This window comes from Coenobita brevimanus, chromosome 66 (genome assembly GCF_032717465.1).
Source record: "Coenobita brevimanus isolate Jiangsu-jjx chromosome 66, ASM3271746v2, whole genome shotgun sequence".
NCBI lineage: Eukaryota > Metazoa > Arthropoda > Malacostraca > Decapoda > Coenobitidae > Coenobita > Coenobita brevimanus.
The window spans coordinates 21,340,575-21,353,324 of record NC_137019.1 but is presented as its reverse complement, the minus strand read 5'-3'; the positions used below and the strand labels follow the sequence as shown (position 1 = coordinate 21,353,324).

General features: G+C 42.7%; 1 protein-coding gene and 1 pseudogene across 1 annotated transcript in view; one reads left to right on the top strand and one right to left on the bottom strand.

The window, feature by feature from the left end:
• rod (kinetochore component rough deal) overlaps positions 1-12,750 on the top strand; it is a 471,351-nt gene that overhangs the window by 41,945 nt on the left and 416,656 nt on the right. The window contains exon 10 of the mRNA XM_080276726.1: positions 2,460-2,702. Coding sequence (XP_080132852.1) covers positions 2,460-2,702 — 243 coding nt within the window. The remainder of the gene's footprint in view (positions 1-2,459; positions 2,703-12,750) is intronic.
• Positions 10,964-11,082, bottom strand: LOC145405418 (5S ribosomal RNA; annotated as a pseudogene).

Here is a 12,750-nt window from a genome sequence, read left to right as displayed (position 1 = left end):
AGACTGGAATGGTGTGTGATTGATCACATAGGTGCTTTCTCTGGGGAAACTGTGGTTGCTCCCTCCTACGTAGTGGATCTTACCTTACTCAGCAGGCAGAAATAAAGGTCAGGATGATGATGATGAAATGGAAAATGACAGTTATGTACAGTATAGCATACAAAGATAGGTCACTCATTATGTAGTGATGACTTTATAACTTTTCTTCATAGTAATTGGTGTGTATTACTCTATTCTAGTGCTGAAGCTGGCTTTAAACAAACCTGTTTTTAATATGTTATTAGTCATGAGGAATATGTAAAGCAGAAAAGGGGATACTGGTGGTGTTAACGGAAATACAGTATACAGTACCATACTCTTCTTGTAGGCAAAAGTTCCAGGATGTGTCAAGCATGGGACCTTTATACAAGTCTTTTTTGTTCTAATTTTTTCATACTTGGAGCTGAAAAGGGGACCTGGATTTAAATTGACTTAGTAGGTCAAATTCTGAGGGCAGAAGCTACAGATTCTCATCACATACTAACAAATATTTGATACCTACTATCCCACATGCACCCCACCTCTCCCCTACACACCCTTTTCCAGTTTAACCAAAGCCTTCGTGGGAAGGCTTCCTGACTGTTACTCTCTGTAATAGAGAGGTTGAGCACTGCAGTGGACTATAAAGGACTGCACCATAACATACTTGAAAAACTTCCCTGCCAACACATATTTTGCCTATTTCACCATCCACTTTGTGTCTTGGCTGTATTACAGCAACAGAAAGAAATAATATTCTATCTATCTATCTATTGCCAGACGCCTCAATCCCGTTTGGGGTGGCCTCAAACAAATTGCCTCCAAGTCGCCCTGTCCCCCGCCATTTCACTCCCCTGCTCCCAGCTCACACCCCCCTCTCTCATATACCTCTCCACCCCATCCCACCATCTCATCCTCGGCCTCCCCCTCCCTCTTTCCCCCTCCACCTCACTCACATACACTCTCTTCGTCAGTCTTTCACCCTTCATCCTCTCCACATGGCCAAACCACCTCAGTGTGTTCCTCATAACGCTTCCTATCACATCCACATCAACACCACAACGCTCCTTTATATCCTCATTCGTCAGCCTGTCTCTCCATGTGACTCCACAGGCTCCTCTTAAATAACTCATTTCCACTGCTCTCACTCTTGACTTGTGTCCTTCCAACAACGTCCAAGCTTCACTTCCGTACGTTAGAGTTGGTATCACAATACTGTCATGTAGTAACTTTTTCACTTCCATGCTCACTTCCCTATTTCTTATCACTGCTTTCAAGGAACCAGCAACCTTTCTTCCCTGCTGTACCCTTTCAAGCACTTCACCCTCCAAACCTCCATCCTTACTCATCACACTACCCAAGTACTTAAATGTACTCACATTTTCCAATTCCTCACCATCCAACCTCGCTGTACATTCACTGACTCTCTCAAAGACCATCACTTTACTCTTCCCTACATTCACCTTTAGATTCCGTTTCTTACACACTATCTCAAACTCATCAACCAAGCCTTGCAGCTCCCCTTCGTCTTCACTCAACAACACAGTATCATCTGCAAACAACAGTACAGGGAGTTTCCAAACACTATCCTCTTTCACCATGGCCACTCCAACATCCACTACCCTACCTTGTACCTCTTTTATTACCCCATCCATGTACAGATTGAACAACCATGGAGACATGACACATCTCTGTTTCAACCCAACCTTCAAAGAGAAAAATTCACTTAGTTCACCATCCACACGCACTGCAGCCTTCGCACCATCGTACATACTCTTCACAGCATTCAACAACTTTCCATCTACTCCATATATTCTTAACACTTTCCACAATCCTTGTCTATCCACCCTGTCATATGCTTTCTCCAAATCCATGAATGCCGCATACAACTTCTTTCCCTTCTCTAGAAACTTTTCCACTAAAGATCTAAGAATGAATATCTGATCTACACAACCTCTTCCCTTCCTAAAGCCTCCCTGTTCTTCCCCAACTAATTTCTCTGCTCTTTCTCTAACTCTGTCAATAAGTATCCTGCCATACACTTTTCCTATTATACTAAGAAGACAAATGCCCCTATGGTTACCACACACTTCTTTTTCCCCTTTTCCTTTGTACAAGGGAATAATTATACCTGACTTCCAATCCTCCGGGACTCTACCTTCCTCCCAGGCCAATCTGCACATCTTCCACATCCATTCTACTACTATCTCTCCCCCATGCTTCAGCATTTCACCACACACTCCTTCAATTCCTGGGGCTTTCCCTGATTTAACTTTCTTCATTGCTTCCACAACTTCTATCCTACTGATTTCTTCCTGTCTTCTCACCTCCCTCCTTCTCCCAGCCATTCCCCAGCTTTCATTATTTTAACAACCCCAGCTCCCTGTCTTCATTAGTGTTTACTTTTTACTTCTTGCACCCCATTTTTTTTTGCATTGCAGGAGAACAAAGAACTTGTGGTAGGGGCATTGTTAGACTGCCTCTTGTGTGGAGAGGAAATATATCCCTTGATGGAAGGATTTCTGCAAGGATACATGGTACGCCATGAACTTGACCAGGACAGCACCTTGGCCCGTTATATCTGTGACACATTGGGCTCTGCTGATCATGACTGCTGGGCTTGGCAGGAGGCACCATGGGAGGACAAGCTTTATGCAGCAATACATGTTATGTCTGATGCTCAGGTAAGTTAAATTCATTTTAATTATCTGTTTTCCTTTTAGATGGTGGATGGGGATACTAATCATCCATCTTCTCATTGTAGGACTACGCCAGAGTGACTCTGCATTGAGTGACAAGTCAAATGGTTTCCTGTAACACAGGAAATCTTTAAATACAATGGGTGGTAGCCATATAACCAACCCATACATGTTGCCTACATGTTTGCAAGTGAGTTGGTGAAGGGTTAGTGTCCCCCTCCCATAAAACAACTAACAAAAAAAAAATAAAACGTAATGCCTGAGGTGCGGACGGACCTACAGGTGACAACCAAGGATCAAGCAAAGGAACACGGTGAGGATGGCAGCATGGAACGTGAGGGGTGCAAATGATGAGGTGAAAGAGAGATTGTCCAGGTGCTTGAGGATGCAGAAGTGGATATATGTAGATTGACGGGACCAAATGGACAGGTGAGAGTGTGGATTAGGTACATGTGTGGGAGTAGGTGAGAATGAGATGGCAAAGGAGGGTGTATGTATTGTTGTGTGCAAGTGATGGAAAGAAAATATAAGTGAGTATGGATCTTTCTCCAAGGCAGTCAGGGATACAGGTAGGATGCTGTACAAGCTACTCTTGGTCATTAAGGATAGAAAAGATGTAGTTTTTTTCACCATGACTGAATGTAGATAATAAGAGCCATCAACATTGGCACAGGCCAGAATGGAGTGATGCTCCTTCTTAGTTTTATGCCCAGGAGTGCTGCGAAAATTTTTGCAAGCCTGGATATTTTGAGAAAGAGCATGCCAGAAGAGCCCAGTCTGGTCTGCGTTGTAGATTTCAGTCTCTTGCTGGCCCTCATCCCCTATCAGCTAACAAAGATGCCAGATGAACAACCCCACAGCACTGACATCAATGCTAAGCATCTCCCCAGTTATGTCCTTGTTAACAGTCCCATGGCACCTCCCAAACTTCCACAGCCAACTATCACTGCACTTGAAATTTTCAACTCCAAGGTGAGTGGCAAGCCTTTCTGCTGCTTGTTGGATATCCAGGCCATGTACAATAACACATTCAACTTGCTCTTGTGTGTAATACTTGTACATCACTTCATCTAGTGTCATGGTAGGCGGCTTCCTGCTCCTGAACACATCTTTTGCCTTCCTCATATTGTCCATTTTTTTCAAAACCTCCTTTGTCTTGTCCATGGCCTTAAGGATGCCATGCAGGGTCGACCTCTTAATCCCTAACTAGTGACTGAAGTTGCCATTGCTTGTGCCTTGTCAGACACCTTGATCACTTCCATCTTCTATGCCAGGCTTAATATCTTCATCTTTGCTTTGTCAGTGAAGGAGGGGGGAAGGGTATTCCTCTTTGCTTTCTCAGTGAAGGAGGGGGAAGGGTATTCCTTACAAAAAGTTATTTTCTTAATCACTATGAGTTAACACTTTTTACACACGAGATGCGAGAAGTTGAGGCAGAGATGTTAATACAGAGAAAGATACAGCAAGACTGATGCTGACCATGTGTGGTACAGTGTCCACAGTCTCTGTTCCACCCAAGCCTGCCAGGAATAACCCTGAAATGGCCTGCCATTCAACCACTTCATGCCTGCTTCTCCCCAACATAGCCCATGCTGGTGAGAAAACCACTGCCAACCTTGGTAACTGTATTACGAGTCACGCCACACATGGGAAACAATCCAGCAGGCCTGCATAATGCTGCCTATGAAGCGGATAGTGTGTGTTAAATGCAAAATATTTTCTGATGGGCCCAGAATTGTCCAGTAGGTCTGTGTGATTTTTTCCATTTAACAGGTGGTAACCATTATGTGTGATGGTTTGTCCGGGGGCCCTCATAGTGTACATTAACCTGAGGCATCCCTGTAACATAAGGATACGTTGCAGTGTTTTGTTATGGTGAATCCCGATAATGTATCCATAGGTTTTGCAGTTGCAAGGTCCGTCATTTACACAATTTTCAAATTTTGCGCCTGATTTTTGGTATGTATATGCAGGACACTTTCCTCTATCCTTTGCCAGATGGGGACACTGCCTTACCCCGCGTGACCCCCCCCTTGCACGCCATTGTCCCGGTGACTCACGTGTTGTCAGTGACCTGACCAGTAAAGACATGTCAAGCCACGGTACGAAATTCAAGGCAAGTGATTCCCCAGTCGATGACAATGCAGGGAACAAAGATTATGTTGCACCAGAGGAAGAAACAAGCTGAAGTGATGAGGAGGTGACGTCGCCAAGGAATATGCAGTATGTTGATGTGTTCAGTGAGTGAAACAGTGCTTTTATCGCCTATATTATTGTGTGAAAACCAATATATATTCTTGTACTGTACTGCATATAAATTCGTACCAAATGAACAAATATCTACCTATTCTGAGTGGTTTGCCATAGTTACCACTACAATAGAAAATGCAACACCTGCAGCGCAGCTTGAGAGATCATGGTACCGGGTGTTTAACCCACGCCGTCCCGGCGATGTGAATTAACGCGGCAACATTGCAAGGTCCCTAATTTGCACAATTTTCAATTTTCACAAGTGATTTCGCGAGTGATTTTTGGCACGTATACACGGGACACCTTCCTCTATTCCTCTACAAGATGCCAAGCAGGAACAATGCCTTACACTGCATAACCTCTCCCCCCCCCCCTGCACGCCACTGTCTCAGCAACTCACCTGTTACCAGTGACCTGGCCAATAAAGACATTCAGGGCCAGAGTGATTCCCCAATCGATGACAATGTGGAGGACAATGTTTACACAGCATTAGAGGAAGAAAGAGTCAGAAATGATGATCAGGTAATGTGGGAAAAAAAGGTCATGAATGGTGATGAGTTAGTGAGTGAAACAATGCTTATAATGCCTATATTACTGTTTGAAAACCAATATACTCTTGTACTACATATAAATTCGTACCAAGTAAATAAATAGATACTGTTTATGAGTGGATAAAATAGTTACCCTCCCATAGAACTCGTTTTCTTTGGTGCCAGCCTGTTAGAAAACCCAGTCAGGTAAGGAAGGACTTGTACCTAAATCGAGTATTTTAAACCTCAGGTGAGCGATTTCTCTATGAATTTTCGATGTTTCTCACCAAAAGCGGATGTTTGAGGGGGGGGGGGAGGAAACGTCAGGATGGGGCGAGTTAAAGGGTCAGCTGTTCAGACCACTTCTAAACTCAGGTGAGCACTTTTGAGGGCATTTTCCGTTGTTTCTCATAAAAAGCGGAGGTTTTAGCTAAAAAAAATGTTTTTTAAAAAATCTGTAGGGATTGGGGGGGTCAGTGGGTTAAAGCCAATATCCCGTGTAACAGGGTATAGTAAAGTGTCTGACAATTTATTCTTCAACTCATCATTTTCTCTCCTAAATTTTTCTATTCCTTCTTTTGCAACTTTGTTATTTTCTATTATTTCTATCAGTACCCTGGTATCACCTTTCTCACCTTTTTCCATTTCCCTCTCAGCCCTAACTTTTGTCAGCTGACTACGTAGTATATAATTCAGTTTTCATAAATGCATTTTCAATGTTCTTGTCTCCTGTAAAGCCACCTAATCCTTCTAGAGCATCAGAAATTTCTGTATGCATTTTTTTTTTTTTTTTTTCCTCAATAAGTTTTCCCACTGCCTTGGTGTGTTTACTTCTCCCAGGCTCCATATTGCTGCCTTGATGTCACTTCAGTTTTTGCCTTTGAACATCTGTTGTTATTTCACTGGCTCAGGTTTTACTGGGCAGCACTCAATCACCAGTCTGCAATAATAGTCAGGAATCTCGAGGAGATGGCTCAGCTGATGTCTGCTCTGTATGCCGTCTTGTCCATGTGTGTGTGGGTGTGGGAGAGTTCTTACGTTTATTTTGAATGTTGCTACAACGATATGTTTGTGAGATGTATTCTGGCAGATTAGTACAACCACAGTGCAATTATTCATTGAGCTGGTTGTACTTAGCTGACCAATATCTGCTTGCAATTTAATCTGGGTTTTACATGCTGAGAATGTGTGTAATTGTGGGCCAGGCGTGGTTGCAGTGTTGCATATCAGAGTAATAGGTACTAGCTAACTGGAGTATGTGCAGACCTTCTAAAAGGAAACATTAAAGATTTGTGTCTCCAGAAGCGAGGCCTTATAGCACTGTAGCCCATCATCATCCTTTACAGGGGTGAGGGAGAGAATTGATGGGTGTTTGTGTATCTGGGAAGCTCACCTGTCCAGGTATATTGGCACCACTGCATGCAGGTATTCCTCTCTAGTGCCATAATTATGATAAATACTGTTGAGAAGCGAGATTTTCTAGATAGGTAGTGCTGGAGCATTCCCGACGATTCTCGAATTCTTTTCCGTTACGTGTTAGAGTTGCCATTTAGCGTGCTATTTTTGTTATGTAAGTTGTACATAAATTTTTTTTCTCTTTTTCTTTATAATATTTTATTTGTGTGATTGTTTCTTAAATTATTTAATTTTATCTCAATTTTCATGCTAAATAATTTAGAGTGTTAAGTAGTGTAAGAAAACTCAGGGATATTTTGGATGTCTCCGAGTTGGTAATTGTTGTAACCATTGCTCCCTTGAGAATGCACGAGAATTGTGGGGAAGTAGTAGATTTCTCTAGAATATAGGAAGCTTATATAAGGATGGGGAAGAGGCTAGAGCAGGTTCAGTGAGTTTTTAGTTCATTTTGAGTGTAGTTCAGTGTCAGTGCAGTGAAAATTGTATAGCTCTGGTACTTGTAAAACAGTGAAGTTGGCAAGCAGTAAGTGTAATTGCAGTTAGTGAAGATTGTATAGCTCTGGTACTTGTGAAAACAGTGACATGTAGTTGGCATGCATTAATTGTAATTACTGTATTTGGATTATAAAGACATGAACTTAAGAGGCCAGTGTTTATTTACAATACCTGTGCTGCTCTGTGTTGTTGTACACTGAAAGGCTGCCTCTAGGAAGAACAACTCACTGGGCAACATCCTTCCAATACTGAACTACTGCTGTTGGAGCCTGTGTCCGTGTGGGATGCTGATGTAACAGTTGTGTCAGGAATGTGGGATCTTTAGAAAAATGCTGCAGTGAGTCTAACCTTCGACATAGAGGAGGAAGGTGTACAAACAAGACGCCAAGCTAGGCAGGAGGAGGCATCACTGGATGCAGTTATGAAGCTGTTACAAGCACAACTACAAGCACAGAATGAAGGACAGGACAATTATAGGTTCAAAATGAAGAACAGAAAGAGGTCAAAGAATAATTGCAGGCTCAAAATGAAGGACACAAACAATCTAAAGAACAATTACAAGCACAAGACGAAGGACAGAACAGAATCAGAGAACAATTACAGACACAGAGTGAAGAACAGAAAGAATAATATGAACAGCTTCAAGAGGCATTACAGGAGCAACAGAGGGAATTACCACTGAGGATGCAAAGACAGCTACACACTTTCATGGGGAAAATGAAGGAAGAACAGGAACAATTGAAGGAGGAAGTATACAGTACACTGAGCTATGGCAGCAGAAGTATGAGGTATGCAGTTATGTGACAGAGTGCAGACAGCATGAAGAGGATCAGTTGAAGACAGTTAGTGAGGGTATTGGGATGGAGTGCAGACAGCATGTAGATACCCAGTTGAAACATGTAGTCAACCATGTGAAGATAATTAGTGAGAAAATTGAGACTGTAGAGAAATATTGCAAGGCTGAGCCTCAGGCTAGTGTACAGGAAGCAAATTACGAAAAGAATGGATAGTGTATGGTGAATCTTGATGGATCCCAAGCATCTAAAGGTAGCATTACAGGTATTGCAGGGCTGAGCCTCAGGCTAGTGTACAGGGAGCATATTATGAAAAGAATGGATAGTGTATGGTGAATCTTGATGGATCCCAAGCATCTAAAGGTAGCATTACAGGGTTGAATAATCAGAATGTAGGAGTTTTGAGTCCTGGGCTTAATTATGATGCCCCAGTTTTTAGACATCAAACCAGTGAAGTGCATGGCTATAATGGGGGTCCATTCAAAAAGAAACCTCAGGAATTTGATGGTAGAGTATTTTGTGGTTTGTGGTAGGTGAGAGCGCTCACCACTCGATATAGTGCTGCACTCTCCAACCTTCTTTCCTTTCATCCTCTTCTGTTTTTCTTTCATTCATTCTTTCCTTGTCCTTCTGCTTCCAGGTGACTTTACACTCCCTCCTCTTTCTTTCTTTCCTTCATTCTTTCCTCATCCTAATGCCTGTGGGTTACTACACTGAGTGACAGGCCTAATGGTTTCCTGTACACCAGGAAACCATTTACAGTGAGTCCTTGAAATATGAAAACTCGAAGTACGAATTTCCGATGGTACGAAAGCGATAAAAGTAGGACAAATTCCACAGTACAAAAGTATCTGTCTCGATGGTACGATAAACGATAGGAGAGGAAATACGAAAAATTCAAAATGGGTGCGCTGCACAGCGGTGCGCTCACTTGCGGCGAGAAAACGAACTAACCCCTCTTTGGTAAACACATTTTCGCTCGCTTCCCAGTCGAGTCACATCCGTCCTTTCCTCTCCTCTCAGCTTTGCTGTAAGTTACGCTGTTTTTCGCTGTTCTTTATCTTTTCGTATTTTCACCATACCTCCCCAGCGCCCTGCATCATCTCCAGCATCGGGGGAACCAGGTGCAAAGAAGAAACAGCATCGTACTCTCACTCTTGAGAGGAAATTGGAAATACGGTAGTTAGATTGATTTATTTACCGGTAAATGTACAATGAAAGACACAACTATCTTCCCAGTTCAGTCTGAAGAAAATTTACACCAGGCAAAATACAGTGAAAACCCTGTTTCTACTAGTGCATGTTTCAAATGGTTTGATTTTTCCATGCTATATTTGTCAGACTTTGGGAAGATACTTGTGTCTTTCATTGTACACTTGAAGCATCAGAAAGACCTTACCAGTTCAGTGCATAATCCTCCAGCTTGTTTCTGTAATTTTCTGACAACTCTCAGTTTGGCAAATTACTTTTTCTTGCTGAAAAATTTCTTCCCCGTCATTATCGTCACGTTCCCCTGTGATCGTTTCCAGCGCAGTGGAAGAAACTCAACGCGATCAAAGGTGGATATTGTTTCCCAATTTCCCAACTGAAGGTTAGGTTAGGTTAAAATTATCAGGTACAGATAAGCTCGGTTAGGCCAGGTTTAGTTAAACACTTAGGGGAAGAACAGTCCTTGCCGCCATTATCTTAACGAAACAAACAAGAGCTGTCACACCAGAACAGCTAAAAATGACGGGGAAACAGATTTAATAAGAAATGTTTACTGTATTTACCAGCCCAGAAATAATCTGAAAAATATAACAGACTATCAGGAAGAACTGATTTGGTAAGGCGCTTTTACTGCTTAAAGTAAAACGTATGTTTAGCCCCCTCAGTGGCTGTGGGTTCAGATATTTGCATGCTCCCGTGGTCAGCCTTGGGACCATTTTTTCAAATTTCTAAAATCAATTTCTTTTTCTTACATATGTGACAAGACTCGTCTGGCACACCTGGCTTTATTGTTATTATTTTTTTTTATTATTTTTTCCCCTAAACCCATCCGTGATTTGCTATGATTCGTGTAAGAATTAATAAAATTAGGATGCCCGTTACGTCAGCATGTATACATCGGCCGAATACATCTGGGACAAAGTGAACTGTGAACGCCAGACTGCTTGAGGTGGTAGAGTAGGGTCGTGTAAACACACCAGTGACCCTCATTCCCTTCCCACAATTGCCCGCAGTTTTTTTTTTTTTTTTTTTAGCTCACCCTAACTCAACATCACTGACACCAGTATAATAAGGCATTGTTCAGGGCCAGCAGCTATGAAAGCGATAATGGAATACATTATTGTTTGTATCAGTCCTCTCTCACTCATACACATAACAAACAAAAGAATGACCAGTAAATGTACACTAACTCTAAGGAGCAGAAATAACTGCTCAGTCGGTCCGAAATATATTAGGAAGAGTGATACCGAACAAAGAATGTGGAACTGAATACTAACCTACAAGAACATGTGGGACGAAAGTAATTTTTCTCTGATTAGCAAACATTTTTGTTCCATATTGTCTCTTAAAATTGTAAAACCCATAATCTTTCATGTAAGCATGCAGCCTAAAGACCATACCAATTCAGTTCATATTCCTCTAGTTTGTTCATTCATTCATTCATTCATTGCCAGACGCCATGTATCCCAAACGGGGTGGTCAAGGGCTTAGAGTTAATTGTTTTACGGGGAGGGGCACTAATCCTCCACCAACCCCACTTGACACGTAGGGATGCCAACAGCATCTGGTGTTCCCAGGCGGTCACCCATCCAAGTACTAACCAGACCCAATGTTGCTTAACTTCGCTGATCGGACGGGAAGCGGTGTACTCAACGTGGTATGCCCTCTAGTTTGTCCTCTATATTTTTCTGACTATTTTGAGGGTGGTAAATTATGTTCTCTTGCTGAAAGAAACTTAAAATTAGGGCGCACGTAACATAAGCATGTAAACATAGGCGTGGAGTGAAGAGAACTCTTGACTGATGGGATGGTAGAGTAGGGTTATGTACACACACCAGTGACCTTCGTTCCCTTCCCTTAATTGTTCGCAGTTTTTTATAATGCCCTAACTTAACGTCATTCACACTGAAACAGTAAAGTGTTGTTCAAGGCCAGCAACTATGAAGGGGTTAATGGAATACTGTATGAAAAATTCAAAATGGGCGCGGTGCACAGCGCTGCACTCACTTGCCGAGAGAAAACAAACTAACCCCTCTCTGGTAAACAAATTTTCGCGCTCTTCTCAGTTGAGTCCACGTCCCTCCTCTCCTCACAGTCTCGCTGTATGTGAGGATATTTTCGTAGCCCTTCACCTTTTCGTATTGTTTCGCCATGCCTCCCAAGCGCCTTGCATTATCTCCATCATTGGGGGAGCCCGCTGCAAAGAAGCAGCAGCACTGTACTCTAATTCTGAAAAGGAAATTGGAAATTATAAGACCCCATGAGAAGGGGCAGGGAGTCTCGGAGATTGGGTGTGATTTAGGCCTTGCTGTTTCCACCATTGGGACTGCGACGAAGAAAAAGGAGATGTACAAGAATATGGCCACCTCCTTCTCTACAATTGTATACTGTACAGGTATTGCTTACTTCTTAATAGGGGGGGGGGTGAAGTTTAGGTGGGGGTCCAAGGGGGTCCTGGGACACATCCCCCCATTTATATGTATATTTCATTGGGGAAAAATCGTTCCGATATACGAAATTTCGAATTACGAAAGTTTTTTTTTGGTTCCTATTCCTTTTGTATATCAAGGACTCACTGTACTATGCTGGGTGGTAACCGTATAACCAAATTTTGGCGCCTGGTGGTTTAGTGGGTAATTATGGTGCTCCAGTCAGATTGAGCCGGTGAAGGTTTATATCCAAGGGGTGGTTTGGGGTTTATTGCTCACATAATGCCACTTAGGGATGAGTGAGGCTGGTTACTCTCATCTTAAATATCAGGACCAACTTGCCTAGCCTCGGGCTCCCAAGCTCCTCATGGGACAGTGTAGGATTGGATATTGGATGGATGGATGTATTTTGTGGTAGGTAGGGGCATTCACCATCCACTCACTTGATGTAGTGTCTGCCCTTTCCTCTCCCCCATCCTGCTTTCCTTCCATCCTCTTCTGTCTTTCTTTCCTTCATTCTTTCCTCGTCCTTCTTGTTACGGGTGACTTTACACTCCCTCATCTGTCTTTCTTTCCCTCATTCTTTCCTTTTCCTTCTACCTGTGGGTTACTCTGCACTGATTGACAAACCTAATGGTTTCCTGTACACCAGGGAACCATTTACTACGCTGGGTGGTAACTATATAACCAAATTTTGGTGCCTGGTGGTTTAGTAGGTAATTACAGCACTCCAATCGGATTGAGTGAGGGTTTATATCCAAGGGGTGGTTGGGGTTTATTGCTCACATAATGCCACTCAGGGACAAGTGAGGCTGGTCACTCATCTTAAATGTCAGGACCAGTTTGCCTAGCCCCGGGCTTCTACGTTCCTTATGGGGCAGTGTAGGATTGGATGACGAATTAATGAAAA